Below are 16,382 nucleotides of genomic sequence, written 5' to 3' on the forward strand. Positions count from 1 at the left end.
TCTCACACACACCCTGACACTGTGTATTAAAAATAAAATGACCTAGCCAGGACAGGCAGTTAATGACTATAGTCCCAGCAGTTGGGGGACTGAACCAGGAAGATTATGGGTTCAAGACCAGCCTAGGCTACGTAGTAATAATAATAACCCTGTCTCAAAAAAGCAAACAAGAGCCATAAATTTTACTATTTTAAATGTATTTGAATGAGTGTTCTGTCTGCATGTATATGTATGCCCCATTGGAGGAGTCCAAAAGAAGGTGTAGGATCCCGCTAGGGCTAGAATTACAGACAGTAGCAAGCTACCATGTGGTACTGGGAAATCAAAACTGGGTCCTTTGGAAGAGCAGCAGTGTTCTTAAGTGCTGAGCCATCTTTCTAACTCCCAAGAGCTATAAATTTAATTGATAAATTACACATTTGTGAAATGAGAATATTAATTGTATCTAGCTAAGTGGTCAGTGCTCAATAAAAATGACTAATCGACTGACATTTACATAATAATGTCTTTTCTTTTTTCCCCACATGAGTGAATGTGGGCAGTCTCCTGATTCTTGTTATAGAAAGATGTTTACAAGATAGTTTAAAATAGCAAATTTAAATAGCAAAATTAAATTTTTACATATATCTTACATTAAAGTTGGTACAAGTTAATAGTACTTAAATAAGATAGATTCAGGTACTACGTAGGCTGTTTATAGTATGCAGACTGGGAAATGAGAGTCGTACCTGTCTAGGGTCAACAAGATGCATGAGAGTGTTTGCTACCATGCATGAAGACCTGAATTTGAGGCACAGGTCCCACATGGTAAAGGAGAGAATGGACTCCTGCAGATGGTTATCTGACCACACAAGTGCCGAGACACACATACCTCTCTCCCCATGCATCCATGTACATAACTTAAAAAAGAAAGAAAATCTTATGTTTTTAAGAAGTGGTTGAACCAGCTATGGACGTTCGTGCCTGTAATACCAGCACTTAGAAGCTCTCATATTCAAGCCAGTCTGGGCTAGACTGGACCTTTTCCCAAATCAGTGCTTCTAGAACTTCCTGTAAAAGGAAAGGAGAGAGAGACTGGTCGCTGTTGCCCATTCCTTGTCAGTCGCTGTACGTGAGCTCTTTATTACCCAGTTTCCTAGTGTCACCCTTTCTTTCTTTTCAAGTTGCTTCCTGGTTTACTTCCTGTTCAGTTTGCAGTAATGGGTGTGGAATGAAGCAAGAACTTATGTTGGTGCCCATTGTCTGAACCAGGAAGGAGTATGGCAGCTGCGGGACTCGGGATGCCCAGCTGCCCCACCCGCCCACCCTCTCTGCAAGTCAGTTAGCCTGTAGCTCCTGACTGTGCATACACAGTCAACAGTTGAGGGCTCATTCATCCAGGGCATTCCCCTGCTTCTGTGTATGTATGTCTCTTCAACAGTATCGGAAGATTCAGCTCCACAGAAATAGAAAAGTAAACTCTATACAATGAAACTAAAGCAGTTAATTACCGCACATAGCCCAGGGTGGCCTTGAACTCCTGATCCTGTTTTTGCCTTTCAATTGCTAACAGTATGTTTTTATTAATTCTTTTATCAAAAGGAACTCTTATTAACTATATCCTCTCTTACCTTTTTCCTATTTTGAGTTTAGAAGCTATCTGAAGAATCAAGATTTAAAAAAAAAAAAAAAAACTGTTGTAAAACTTCCCCTCGTCTGGATTTTGCTGTTCTGTATTTCCCTCAGGTGGCTAACCTAATTCCTAATTCCCATTCTCCTGTGTTTTCCTATATATTGGTGGCTGGTTCTCCAGGACTGATCAGATGATAGTTGGTAGGTTTTGTTTTTGAAAGTGTTTTTCTCTCTCACCAGAAGTCCCTTTAATGTCTTGCTGTGTTTCAGTTTTGTATTGTTAGCAGTGACTTAGTCCTTAATATAGTAAAAGCTGCAAAGTGGGTGTTTTTCTTCTGTCGTTCCTTCTTTCTTTTAACTACCACCCATGAGGAACCTCACTTTGATTAAAGATTCAGCTGGCTTTAAGTGTGTTTTTGCTGAGTTAGTATCTTCTGTGACAGTGGGTAGCAGTAACAGGACCTGGTGTTAGATCTTTCAGTATAGCAGGTATTGAGTAGTTGGTAACAGTCCAACTTCAGATTCCCTATAGTTTATTAGGGTGCTGTCTTAGACTACCTAATAACACTCATTTCTCAGCTTGGTGGGGTTCAGTTTGTGCTCAGGTTAACATGGACTTCTATACTTGGGTACTATAGTGGCTGTTTTAAGGCCTCACCTGTTTGTTTGTTCTTGTTTTCTTTTTCTATAGTGCTGGGAGAATGGGGGTGAACCCAGGCCCTTAAAATGCTAGCCGAGTGCTCTGTTATTGAGATGTATGTCCCCAGCTATATGTAAGTTTTTAAAATGAATTTACATACTTCTTTTCTTTTTTTTTCTTATTTTCTAAAGTATAATTTCTGGGCTTGATTTGAAATTTGAGCAATAGAGGCTATATTATATCTGTATAAAATATTAGTCCGGGTAGCTTTGGCATTGCTTATTGAAGGCATTGCTTTTATGGTTTGTTTATTTGTTTTGTTTTGCCAGTGCAGAATTTAAGTTTCTCAGCAATTTACCAGCATTTTAAATTTTTAAGTAATTTTAGAAAATAGTGTAACAGTGTTCCTAGTGACTAGAAGCCAGTTGTTCTGTGCTTTGCTATGCTGTTCTAATGCCTTGGGTCTAGTACAAAGCCAGAGAGATTTGACTGAGCCTGGACAGTACAGATGGTTATCACAGTAGCATCCCTTTTCTGTATTAAGGCTTCCTCATATAAAATACATTATTCAGATTCAGTGTTGGAGCGAGGCTTTGTGGCAGTAGTATTAAACTAGTCACGTAGCCCCTGCCCCGCGAAGCTGGCATGCACAGTTGCACAGGTGGAATGTGACCCTGCACCTCCACCTCTCCTTTGCAGGGCTGTCTAAACACTCCTGGAGACAGAACATCTGCTGTGTGCAAGTACAGCCAGCTTTTAGAGTGTCGGAGTGTAGTACCTTGTGCTGTGAGTCTGACATGGTGAAATGGTAACCTGTTAGTGACTTATGCCCAACTGCGGTATGTATATGTGCACACACACATGCCTGTGAGCACAGTGTGTGTGTGTGTGTGTGTGTGTGTGTGTGTGTGTGCGCGTGCGCGCGCGCGCACATGTGTAGAGGACTGAGGAATTACAGGTGCTGCTCCTGAGGAATGTTCACCTCGTTTTTGCCAAGTAGGCTAGGCTGATTGGCAGTGAACCCCAGCATTCCACTGTCTCCATCCTCAGTGTTGGGTTACAAGTGCACATCACTCTGCCCAGGTTTTTTTTTTTTTTAAAGATTTAATTATTTATTGTGTATACAGTATTCTGCCTCCACGTATGTCTGCACGCCAGAAGAGGGCACCAGATCTCATTGCAGATGGTTGTGAGCCACCATGCGGTTGCTGGGAATTGAACTCAGGACCTCTGGAAGAGCAGGCAATGCCCTCAACCACTGAGCCATCTCTCTAGCCCTCTGCCCAGGTTTTTTTTATGGGCCCTGGGTGTCAGACTTAGCCCTTGGGCTTATAAGGCACACACTTTACCAACAGAGCCGTCTCTCCACCCCTAGTTTAGATTTGTCAAAAGATTGTTTCTTTTTTCCTCTTACCCCAAAGTAGTTAAAATCCATTACCGAATTGATTGTGCATCTTCCAGTGCCTTGGAGAATAGCTAAGTGTGAACATGTTTCTCCATCGTCATTTTCAAGGCAATCTAAGTTTCAAGCATTTTGTTCGATTAAAAAAAAATTTATCCTTGTGTGTGTGCACATGTGCAGTAGTACACAGTAGGACAACTGAGTCTCTTCCACAGTGGGTTCCTGGGGTCAAGCTTAAGTTGTCAGACTTGCTCATCTTTTTAGAGGCCTTTAGTTTTGTATTTATTTTTTAAGAGAGTCTCACGGAGTCCAAGCTTGCCTCAGACTTGCTATGTAGCTGAAGGCTGTCTTGAACGTCTGACTCTGCCTTCCTGTCCCAGTTGTACCACCATGACCAGGGTCTGCAGTGCTAGGAGTCACCCAGGGCTCCCGGCATGCTAGACAAGCACTGTTCCAGCAGTGAGTCACAGCCCTGGCCCAAACGTGGTTTTTCATTTCGATAAGCAAGCGATCTGTAAGTTAGTGCCCCCTGACATAAGTCTGGGGACCCTGATGAACTTGAGCAGACTGGTTTGTGGCTGTCTTGAAACAGTGGCAGACTTCACGACACATGCCATTTCTTCAGGAGTGGTTCATTTTCTTTGATCCGGATTTACTGACTGGAAAAAAAGGTATATATGGTCACTGTACGTGATATAAAAGAGATTTTAATTGACATGAATGTAACATTTTTTCCTTTCCATATGTATTTTTCAGTAAGTTAGAAGTTTTCCTTTATATTCTCACCAATGAGGCCTTGAATCATCTTAGATTATACAGACTTTCTATCAGTTTTCCTGTTCTGTTTTTTTCTTCCATCCCTCTTTTTCTCCTCTCTCCCCTTTCTCTCCTCTCTCTTCCCTGTCTCTTCCCATCACTAGACTAGGCTGGCCTCAAACTCACAGAGCTATACCTGCCTCTACACTTGTCGGAGTTGTGTGATTCATTTGTCATTTTTCTTTTGTGTGATTCCAAGGCATGTTAAACTTGGGGAGCTTTTATATACTGCAGTGTTAGGAGATATACCCCTCCTTTGTCTGCTGCAGACCTGGCCCTCAGGTGAGGGCGTATCTCAGGGTGTGACTAAATTTAAAAAGAGGGCCTTAGAGGAGGAGAGAGTGACTTCAAATGAGGCTTTGGGGGTCAAAGGCTAATTTAATTTAGTGTTAACTCCTGTGCTTGGTTATTTCATTGTCCCATGGAGTTTGTCATAAATTACTTATTTTATGAAAGCTAGTTTTGTTTGGTCTTATTTATGGTATAAAAGTCATGTTTAACCTTGGGTCAAGTGGGCACTGCTGTCTTGCCAGTTCTAAGATGGAAGCTGTGAACATCAGCCTCTTTATAACCACGTGTTTCCAAAGGCCATTCTCCCTGTTGTGGTTGGTTGGGTGGTTGATTTTACCATCAATTAAGAGATAATGAGAGATTCCCCTCCCCAGGACAAATTCAGCCAAAAATGCTTTGGTCAGTGTTCCTTTAAAGCCATGTGTGAATGAGCAAGGCTAGGTGTCTGCAGCCTGGCTCCATGGGTGGTAGGAGGGCACTGAGCCCCTGAATTCACAATCAGCCTGAGCAACATTGGTCTCTGAAACGACAAAGAAGAGCTGAACAGAGCCGTCAACCCGCCTTCTGGAGCTCGTTTTAAGAAGCTATTTTCCCACACACAGGATTTTTTTTAGTGTTCTGTGGGAGTTGGATGCATCCTGTCAGTGCTTAGAGATGTGCCTCTGTCTGAATTCACACCCTCCTGGCCTTGGCACCTTTTCCAGTAACCACAGTGGAGTCTTGTGCCGACTTCTGCTCTGATGATGCCTGTTTTGGCACTTCGCTCTTCTGTCGTTCAGTGGAAGAAACCTGACCTCACTTCAGAGATAAAAGCTCTTTTGATAAATGCCCTCAGAATCCTGTATAATTTTATTTGTACTGTAGATGGACCTAGACATTTTGTTGTTACTTCCTTGTTTTATTTGAGGCCTTGATGTGGTGTGCAGGCTGGCCCTTAACTCCAGAGCTAACATAGTCTTACCTCATCCTCCTGAGTAACTGGGACTACAGGTGTGTGCCTAGCAGGCACCTGTGAGAAGAGTTTTAAATTTGTTTTTGTTTTGTTTTGTGTTTCTGTGTAGTCCAGGCCAGCCTCTCAGTTCTTGATTCTCTTGCCTCAACCTCCTAAGTGGTATGAGCTACCACTTTGGGTTGCCTTTTTTTTTAAGAGAGGAAAATAATTTCAGAGGTACTATTTTTTTAAGACTTTTTTTTAAACTCTTATGTGTACAAATGTTTGCCTGTATATATGTATGTGTGCTACCACTTTGATGCCTGATAGCCTTAGAGGCCAGGAGAGGTCATTAGTGGACCCTCTGGAGTTGGAGTTAGAGAATCCAGCTCCCATCCTTTGCAAAGGCTCCAGACGCTCTTAATCACTGAGCCATCTTTCCAGCTCTGAGTTTGCAGTTTTATTCTTAATATAATCTTACTTTTATCATGACATAGCTATGGTTCTCCAGAAGTCATACCTTCATTATTTTTCTTGTTATCGTGACAGAATGCCTGACCAAAGCAACTGCAGGAGGGAGGACTGGTTTCTACTCCGGGTCCGGTGGGGATGGGCAGGGGCGGGGCAGGAGGCTGCTGCTTACATCGCATTCACTGCCAAGAAGCAGGCAGCAATGAAGCAGAGCTGGGACCTCACAATAAAGTAGACCTTCTACCGCAGCTAATGTAATTAGAGCTCCTCGTGGACATGCCCACAGATTGCTTTCTGGGGTGGGTCTAAGTCCCATCAAGGTGACAGTCAAGGTTAACTAGAAATCATCACCCCCACCCCACATAGAATCTGCCAATACTTGTTTTCTAGAAGTCTTTTTGTGTGTTTCATTTTTGAGACAGGGTTTCTATAGATCAGACTGGCCTCGGACTCAGAAATCCTCCTGCCTCTGCCTCCCGAGTACTGGGGTTAAAGGCATCTGCCAGCATTGCCAAGCATAGAAACTTTTTTTTAAACATTTGAGACAGAATCTTTAAAAACTTCTTAGTCCTTTTTTTATTCTCATCACATTGCCTTTTAATTCCTTACTGATCAAGTCTACCGCTCTACCAAGAGTTATTATTTGGCAGTAAATACCTGTAATCCTATCAAGCAACAGGCTGAGATAGGTAAACTCTGGACTACACACAGACCCTACCTCAAAACACCAAGAGCTAGGGATGAAGCTAGTCGCCTTGCTTGCCTAGCTGTGCAAGGCTCTGGATTTGATTTCCAGCACTGTACATACGTAAACCTTACTTTGACTTTTTGATGGCTTGGTGTTCATACCCAACTTTTGGCTGGAGTTGGGGGTGAGATAAGTGTTACATCATCACCCAGGCTGGCATGGCCCTTACTATGGCCAGCTGACCTTGAATTCACAGCAGTCTTCACCTTCCTGAATGCTAGGATCACAAGTGTGATTAATCTACCACACCTCACCCCAAACACATTTTTTAACACATAAATTTAATCTTTTGTGGCTTAAACTTGTGGTTTTATACTATCTTCATATGAGTTTTCCCACTTTTTTCTTAAGATTTATTTTTATGTATAAGTGTTTGCCTCCATGTCTGTTATGTGTACAGTACCATAGGAGTAACGTGCTGCCCACAGAGGTCAGGAGATGGCATTGGGAACTGGGTCCCTGGAACTGGTTACAGATGAGCCACAGTGAGCCACTGTGTGGGTGCTGAGAATCAAACCCTCTGTAAAAGCATCCACGTAAACACTGAGCATCTCTCCCACCTCAGTTTTCAAGCTTCTGTGAGCTGGAATTAGATAGCATCTAACCAGGACACCGGAGCTTTGGAAAACCAGATTTTGGCCATCACTTCGTGAAGTTGTCCAAGTCTGAGTAACTTGATTGTTAATCTCCCCACAGCCCCGCAGAGTCCCTGTGATAGGCGTGTTCTCCCCACAGCCCCGCAGAGTCCCTGTGATAGGCGTGTTTTCCCCACAGCCAAGCTCCCATAGCTTCCTTCAACAGAACTCTGCTTTGCCCCTAGCAGTTCCTCCCAGTGGGTGGCCGAGGGTTCCACCAGCTGACACCATCCTCTCCCTTCTGACCACACTCCGCCTCTTAATTCCTACACATTTCCTCTTCAACACTGCACTGTGTCTTGCTACAGTCAGTGACTAGTCCCATTTTAGATTAGTTTGGTTTTTTTGAGATGAAGTCTTGGTGGGGGGTTGCAAGCATGCATGTGTCCATCAAATTCTTCCCCCTTCCACCTCTTCCTTGGTTGCTGTTTGTAGGCATGCACTACCATATGCCATTGATACACATTCTTCTATTACAAAAGTAATACTTCAGTGGCACCTGTCTTCCTCCTTTTTCCTGACCTCTTATCTTCTGGCTTACAGACACTCAAGCGGCACATTTCTGAGAAACTGAACTTACTCTGCCTTCCCTCCTGCAGATCTGGCCAGCCAGCTTGTTGCCATCCCCAGAGGAACCATTCTTCATGCAGTTGCCGAAGCCATAAATTTGAAGACCTTTGATGCTTCTCCTGCACCCTCCAATTGTAATGAACTTAGACTCTTGCTTGTGCACCTGCTGTCTCTCTTCTGTTGGACTCTTAGCCCAGACCCTTCTACCTGCATTTCCCCAGAACATCTATTTTGGTGCTTCTTAGGACTTTTATATTTCAAGGCTGTAGCTTAGAAAATAAGGGCCTCTGAGACCTGTTTCTCCTCGAGTGTAATGCTGGTAGCCTTACTTCTAAAATGTCCACCCCTCCTCTCTTCCCTCATGGATTCTCACAGCCAGCACCCATACCACCCTCTCTTGTGATTGTTGAGTTTTCTGTCTTCTGTAGCAGTGACTGTGTCGTATGGGTGCGAGTGGTTAGTCACCCTAGCAGAGAGAAGGAGATAGGAGGGAGACACTCCTGTGAATGAGTTCTGAAGCCATTGTGTTTTATGGCTCCTCTTGCTTTAAAGTTGATCAGTGATGTGATTAGCATTCATCTTTCTGGGCCCATCCTAATAGTTGTATAAGTAAGTGGGACTGTTGGCTGGGATGGACTCTAGCCCTCTGCAGACAGTACAACAGAGAGAAACTGGTGCTAAACCTAGTAGGGTGCCAGGGTGCCAAGGAGGGAGGGTGTGTTCTAGTGACTGGTGTAGGACCAGGGAGGAGGAATCCAAGTGACTGCTTCTGGCTTGCTTGTGTGGGTACCTGAGGCTATGGTCATATAGTGGTGTTGGGTTTTGAGCCATCCAGGTGAGGGAGGTCTACCAGACAACAGCAGGCTCTCATTAAGAGAGTATGCCACAGGAAATGATGAGGTGGAGAATCATCTGTGTGTGGGAGCTAATTAGAGCTAGAAATGGTCATCTAGACATCACCTAAAAGGAATCATGGTCTGTAAACAGAATGAACTGGGCTCTGACATCAGGAGCTAGGAAGGAAAGCAAAGCCTGGGGGTGTAAGGGATCGGAGTGGCTGAGGCTAAAGGCTTGGGCAATAAGAAGCCCATCCATCACTTAGCTTTGTTTCAAGGAGAGAGACAAGGAAGTTGATCTTTGTTTACCTAGCTTAGGATAGATGGCTCAGCACAGACTGTTTCCTCGGCTTCCCTCACACAGCTCTGCCTAACTCTCATTCGCTCCCCAGCCTGAAGTCAAAAGCCCACCAACACCTTTTGTTGGATGTGGCACAGCCACCAAAGTCCCTTCCAACTTCTGTGTAAGATTTAAGACAGAATTTGGGCCAAAAAAGCTGATACGGATGTGCTGTATGGTTTGCATTTTATTTAATCACGAGAGGAGGACTTGATTGTTGCAGGTGCCCACTTATTCACTCCAGGCTGCCCAGATTAGAAATAACCACACAGAAACTGTATTAATTAAATCACTGCTTGGCCTATTAGCTCTAACTTCTTATTGGCTGACTCTTACATATTAATTTAACCCATTTCTAGTAATCTGTGTTTGGTCACGTGGTTGTGGCTTACTGGCAAAGTTCCCGCTCAGACTCATCTGTTCCCAGCAGCGGCTACATGATGTCTCCTTACTTTCTCCCAGCATTCAGTTTGTTTTCCCCACTTACCTCTATTCTGCCCTGTGCTGGCCCAGGACAGTTCCTTTATTAACCAATGGTATTCACAGCATTCAGCGGGGAATCCCACATTACTTGATTATATCAGACTTCATTTAAAACAGGGTCATGTAGCTCAGGCTGGTCTCAATCACTGTGTAGCTGAGGGTGCTCACAATTGACAGTGCCCTCACGCTGTCTCAGTCCCCATCCTCCTGTCTCTGTACTTGTGTAGGCACGTGCCACCAGGCCTAGCTACTTAGAGCAAACTTTCAAAATAGAATTTTGAGAACTGGGGATGTAGCTCAGTGATTGTTTGCCTAGCACAGATAGCACCCAGCATGGACCAGGTTCTGGCTAAGAGATGAGGAGACTGGCAGCCATAGAAAACTGGCTGGAACTTTCCACTGTGCTTGTCTCTAGAGTGGGATGGGAGTGGGCAATGTGATACCATCTGTTTTTAGTTTGGGGTTTTTTGTAACAGATGCCCTGGTACCCTGCATCATATCCTTAATTCCCCACCAATATCAACCAAAATTCAGATGCTTTTCGTCTGAGTCTTACCAGAGCCTTGGGTTGTTTTTTTTTTTTTTTGTTTTGTTTTTTTTCTTTTTTTCCCTCAGAACTGTTAGGTTCACCAGGGGAAGGGAGAAAGTTGACTCCCCCTCCCCAATCTTCAGCCAGCAGCAACACCCAAATATGGTGCCTCCTAGGCCTCCCTCCCAGCAGTCAGTTGGATTATGGATACCTTTACTCCCTCACTCCCTTCTTTGGGATACCTCCAGTTTTTATCTTGTTATTGTCCGTAGAGTTATTGTCCTCCAGTTATTGTCCGTAGAGTGGACTTTACAGGTTTTGTGTAAACCAATGCCTCCCCTAATTATACTAATTTCTTGGCAGATGTCTCTATCAGTAACAGTACCTGTCCTAGTTAGGGTTTCTATTGCTGTGATGAAACACCATGACCAAAATCAAGTTGGGGAAGAAAGGGTTTATTTGGCTTATACTTCCATATCACTGTTCCACAGTGAAGGAAGTCTGGACAAGAGCTCAAGCAGGGTAGGATCCTGAAGGCAGGAGCTGATGCAGGGGCCATGGAAGGGTGCTGCTTACTGGCTTGCTCAGCCTGCTTTCTTAGAGAACCCAGGACCTCCAGCCCAGGGAAGGCCCCACCCACAATGGACCGTGCCCTTTCCCATCATCACTAAATAAAATGCCCTAGAGACTCGCTGCACACAGCATTCTCAGTTGAGGTGCTCTCCTCTTAGCTTGTGTCAGGTTGACATGAAACTAGGCAGCACAGCACACAGCACCTAAAATACTGTGAGGGCACAGGGAGGCAAAGCAAACATTGTGCAGTGCAAAACAGCACACACATTGCTAAAGTGCAAATTTATTCACAGGTATTCTGTAATAAAATCATTATGTGATAATTTATTACCCCTCCCCCACACATCCAACTTGCCATTACTTTCAATTCACTTACAGGAAAATATGAAAACCCAGCACATAGTTGGTACAAAGAAAGAGCACTCAATATGACTGTTATTTATTTATATATCATCTTGTTCTTGAAGAATTCTGCGTCGTTCTTTTGGGAAGATCAGATTATAGCCCATGACAGAGCTATTAAAATGCTGTGGTGCAGAAAGGGGACGCTCTCTGCAGACGCTTAGGCTGCGAGCTGTCAGAGCAACCAGAGGCCCTTGTTAGCATGCCCCGCAGGATAGAGATGGCTCCGTGTGGAGAGGTGCTTGCCACCAAACCTGGGTTCCTGAATCTCATCCCTGGAGTTCACGTGGTGAAGAACCAACTTCTGCCGTTTGTCCTCTCACTTCTTCATATGTACTATATGGAATTCACTTGTGCTTATATAGAAATAAATGTAGCTGAGTGGTGGTGGCGCATGCCTTTAATATCAGCACTCGGGAGGCAGAGGCAGGTGGATCTCTGCGAGTTCAAGGGCAGCCTGATCTACATGAGCTAGTTCCAGGACAGCTAGGGCTGTGACACAGAAACCCTGTCTCGAAAAACCAATAAATAAATAAATAAGATAAATGAAATAAATGTATATAAATGTAAAAAAAACTTTAAAAGGCACTTTATATGTCAAAATTGAGAGTTTACATTTTCATAGTTAGGGGGCAGCTGAGGCTGGGCTAAGAGAACCGCGGGAGTAGGAATGGAAGGTAAAGAACAGCATGCGCACTTGACGGGCAGCCCTGACAGTGGCGGTGGGTAAAGGCTCGGAAAGCCTGTGAAGGGCTGTACTTTGTTGCCCCCAGGATGCGTGTCTTAAGCGATAATTTCCACTAGAGTGGATCTCCCGATGCGTAGCTCTGCAGGTGTGGCCTCGCTCCCATAGACCTGTGACTGCAGATCCTTATTTTGGTTGGTAGGATTTTTCTAGAAGACCAGAATTTCTTCAGCCCCGGGGAGTCTGTGTGGCAAGGGCTAGGGCATGTACCACTGGACTGTCTAGTATTTCAACCTTCAGCTCACATTTCTCAGACCACAGAGGGGGCGCCTCGCCTGGGTGCGCAGAGACCAGGGCACAGGCCAGTGTCCAGGAATTATCTTTGTCTCACTTTTGAAATGCCTTCATCCTTAGCCTCTGGCCAGGAAAGAAAGAAAGGAAGGAAGGAAGGAAGGAAGGAAGGAAGGAAGGAAGGAGAAAGAGAGAAGAGAGAAAGGCACCATGACTTTTTTTTGTCTAAACTAGTTGAAACTTTTTTTAGAATTAGTAAGGAATATGGACTCTATGCTTTATTTAAGATAGCTACAGGAGATTTAACATTTAGATTTGACAATTGGCCAAAGGGCCAATAAAGATGGATAGTTCATATGACTAGAGTTTTTAAGGAAGCCTAGACTAGAATATAGCACAGCACAGACAAGTAAAGAGTTGTAGACAGCAGAATAGCCAACACTGTGGAAATGGTTAAAGAAATGATAGTTATTTTTACATGCAGCCGATAAAATGATAGTTGTGATGACCTAGAAAGATCATGATTAAAAATATACTAGGGGCTGAGAGTAGTGACACACCTTTAATCCCAGCCCTCTGGGAAGCAGGCAGATCTTCTGTGAGTTTTGGGACACCCAGGATTACATACTGAGCCATGATCTCAAACAAACAAAAATCAACAAACAAAGCAATCTACTAGGATTGGGGATAGTATGCATGCTGGATTTTCCAGCATTGAGGGAAGCTGAGGCAGGAGGATCACAAGTTTGGAACCAGCATGGGCTATGTGATGAGACACTAGTTATGGGGAATAAAAGGGGGGGGGGGGGTTGGGGTTTGTCACTCAGCTGGTGGAGTGCTTGCTTAGCATCTACAAAGTCCTGGGCTCAATCCTCAGTATCACGTGTAATCTTGGCATTATGGAGGCAGGAGGATGAGAAAGTCATAGACCAGGGTGGCCTACATGAAACCCTATCTCCTAAAAACAAGACAGAATGAACAATCTAGAAGGTCGAAGTTCTTTAGTCCTTTCTGCCTCTGTGCCAGGGTGTGGTAAGAAAGCAGTTTCAGTAAATTCAGCATAGTTAGAGGAGCCGTTCACATTGACTTGCAGCCCCAGCAAACTGAAATGCGACTTTTGGTAAAGACTTTAGAAATTGAAAAACAAATTTCTCTTGCTAGAAGCTACACTAAGTCAGTTCTGTTCTCTCCTGTTCCAGGGCATCTGTTATGCACCTTAAGCCATACTGGAAACTCCAGAAAAGAGAGCACCCTCTCGATGTCAGCAAGGACCCCCTGAGAAGAGCTGCAAGCCACCAAAATGCTGTCAGTGATGAGAAAGACAAAGCTAACTACATGAAACCAGCTGTCTTTCCTTCAGCCTCCCCTGTCAAAGCAACATCTAGAAAACCTTTTGGGATCCTTTCTCCAAATGTTCTGTGCAGTATGAGTGGGAAGAGTCCTGTGGAGAACAGCTTGAATGTGAAAGCCAAAAAGAATGTGCCGTCTGCAACAGTACACCAGAGTGAAGAAGAGGGGCTGCCTGGGAGCTGGGCTATTGTCAAACCTGGAAACACAAAGGAGAAAATTGCATTCTTTGCAGCCCACCAGTGTAGCAATAGGATAGGATCTATGAAAATAAAAAGCTCCTGGGATATCGATGGGAGAGCCACTAAAAGAAGGAAAAAATCAGGAGACCTTAAGAAAGCCAAGGTGCAGTTAGAAAGGATGAGAGAGATCAACAGCCAGTGCTGCCAGCCCGAGCCATTCGCCTGTGGCATTGAGCACTGCTCTGTGCATTATGTGGGTGACAGTGGGGATGGTGTCTACAGTGGGAGGCCTCTGTCGGTGATACAGATGGTTGCCTTCCTTGAGCAGAGAGCCAGTGCTCTGCTAGCTAGCTGTGCAAAGAACTGCACAAATTCTCCTGCCATTGTGAAGATTACTGGCCAGTCCCGAGGTTTGCCTCCTGCACCTGAGCCCTTCTCTGCTCTGGGAACTTGTGAAGAACCCATGGAAAGAGGAAATCCTGAGGCTGGCAGATCACAGAGCGAACCAGTCCGTGTCCTTGACATGGTAGCCAGGCTGGAGTCCGAGTGCCTGAAGCACCAAGGCCAGAGGGAACCTGGGACTCTGTCACGGAATAACAGCTTCCGTCGAAATGTAGGCAGGGTGCTGCTCACTAATGGTGCTCAGGCCAATGACAAGGATGACAAAAGCACCACAGATGCACCTGACACCCAGGCTCACCCCATGCAATTGGTGTCTGTGGGTGAAGGACCCTCCACAGCTGACCACTGTTCTGTGGGTGACCAGGCCTGGGATGGTATGTCTCAGGGCTGTCCCTCATTGCCAGCAGTTGTGAGCTTCCAGACGGACAGTACAGAATTAGAACCAGGTCAGCAAACAGCTGTGAGAAACTGCAACCGGCATGACATAGAAATGACAGACGCACTTGATGAGCCATCCTTTTCTTCTCACACCTGCCTCCAAGCCGCTGAGGTGCCCTCAGATGCCGTCCGCTGTATGAGCCGAGCCCTGGGACCACTCACGAAGCCCAGTCCTGCCCAGAGAAAGCAAACTGTGTGCATGAGCATCACTGTGTGCACAGTGGAGACAGCCCAGCCTTCTGCTGTAGACGCCCGTGAAGAGCCTCTCCCGGGGATGCTGTTTTTCCTGTCACCTGGACGGGACCAGCCAGAGTGCTCCCAGTTGAAAGAACACACAGCACAAGAGGCTTCAGAGGCCAATAACCCTCAAGATGCTGCTGAGGACAACAGCGTATGTGAAGAGAAGGATGCTTCTGTGGAGCCATTTGTCCCAGCAGCCTCTACAGGGGAAAATACATTTCCAGTGCTAGAGGCATCCAGTTGGAAGAAGCAGGTGTCTCAGGACTTCCTGGAGACCAGGTTTAAAATCCAGCAGCTTCTGGAGCCACAGCAGTACATGGTGTGCCTGCCTCACCACATCATGGTGAAAATCTTCAGGCTACTCCCTACCAGGAGTCTAGCAGTTCTTAAATGTACCTGCCGCTATTTCAAGTTCATCATCGAATACTACAACATCAGGCCAGCAGATTCTCGGTGGGTTCGAGACCCACGCTATAGAGAAGACCCTTGCAAACAGTGCAAGAAAAAGTATGTGAAAGGGGATGTGTCCCTGTGCCGCTGGCACCCCAAACCCTACTGCCAGGCACTGCCTTACGGACCTGGATACTGGATGTGCTGCCACCGCTCTCAGAAGGCCTTTCCTGGCTGTAAGCTGGGCCTTCATGACAATCACTGGTTACCTGCCTGCCACAGCTTTAACCGGGCAATCCATAAGAAATCAAGAGGGAGTGAAACGGAAGAGGAGTGCTGAAGTCCACGCGAGAGGCAGGGACTGAGAAACACCTGGGTCAGCCCCGAGGCATGCGACCTCACCCTCGCCCTTGGCTCAGGCAGTTTTTAACTCTGAATTTACCAATGTACATGAGATTCATTCCATGGTTTTGTATAGTAGTGCCTCGCATTAACCCTTTCAGCTGTGCAGAACTGCCTGTTTTCCTCTACCAAGGACATTCTGAGGTCACCAAGCAGTCTGCACTAGGGTCCTGACATGTTCCAGTACTAACTGTATTTGAAGTGAGTGGAGAAGAAAGCAGACCTCGGAGAATTCTGCCTAACCCCGAAAACTGGGCACCTTCCCTTCTACCTTGTATGCTTGATCCTGTGAGAATGACACCTGCGGATGGAGTTTGTGCCCTGTGCTGTTTACAGTGTATATATGGTTGTGATGCATGGGGCTGTGGAAGTGCACATTAAACCTGAGCGCCTTTACCTGGGATGAGTGCTTTGGCCCCTCTGTAAATGACAGATTAAACCTGATATTGTATATTACGGACAGTTGACCACAAAATAAGACAGTGTCATATGATAGTCAGGTCAAAACATTGATCATCCTCTTGTCTGGTTTCAATTCTTTTTCTTGAAACTTCAATAAAAATGCACACTTTAAATGGGGCCTGAGTTTACAGAGATTTGGGGGGTGTAAGATATAATCTCTTTAGATTTTATGTGTGAATGTGGGTGGTGTTGAACCCTCTGAAACTGTGTTGGGAACCAAACCTGGGTCCTCTGCAAGAGCAAAAAAGTTAACTGCCGAGGCATC

At 45.2% G+C, this 16,382-nt stretch overlaps 1 protein-coding gene across 6 annotated transcripts in view; it reads left to right on the forward strand.

Moving 5' to 3' along the window:
• Positions 1–16,056, forward strand: part of Fbxo34 (F-box protein 34) — a 64,482-nt gene extending 48,426 nt beyond the window's left edge. For 2 of the 6 annotated variants that reach the window (XM_041633992.1, XM_041633994.1), the window contains exons 2-3: positions 8,145–8,249; positions 13,454–16,056. In XM_041633992.1, the coding sequence (XP_041489926.1) occupies positions 13,464–15,593 (2,130 nt within the window). In that variant the 5' untranslated portion in view covers positions 8,145–8,249; positions 13,454–13,463 and the 3' untranslated portion in view covers positions 15,594–16,056. Of the gene's footprint in view, positions 1–2,302; positions 2,385–8,144; positions 8,250–13,453 lie in introns of all 6 variants that reach the window. The other 4 variants (XM_041633989.1, XM_041633991.1, XM_041633993.1 and 1 more) reach the window with 3 other exon arrangements.
• The last annotated feature ends 326 nt before the right edge of the window (positions 16,057–16,382 follow it).

This window comes from Microtus oregoni, unplaced genomic scaffold (assembly GCF_018167655.1).
Source record: "Microtus oregoni isolate MIOR12 unplaced genomic scaffold, Mior012 000045F_ref0000178, whole genome shotgun sequence".
NCBI classification, from domain to species: domain Eukaryota; kingdom Metazoa; phylum Chordata; class Mammalia; order Rodentia; family Cricetidae; genus Microtus; species Microtus oregoni.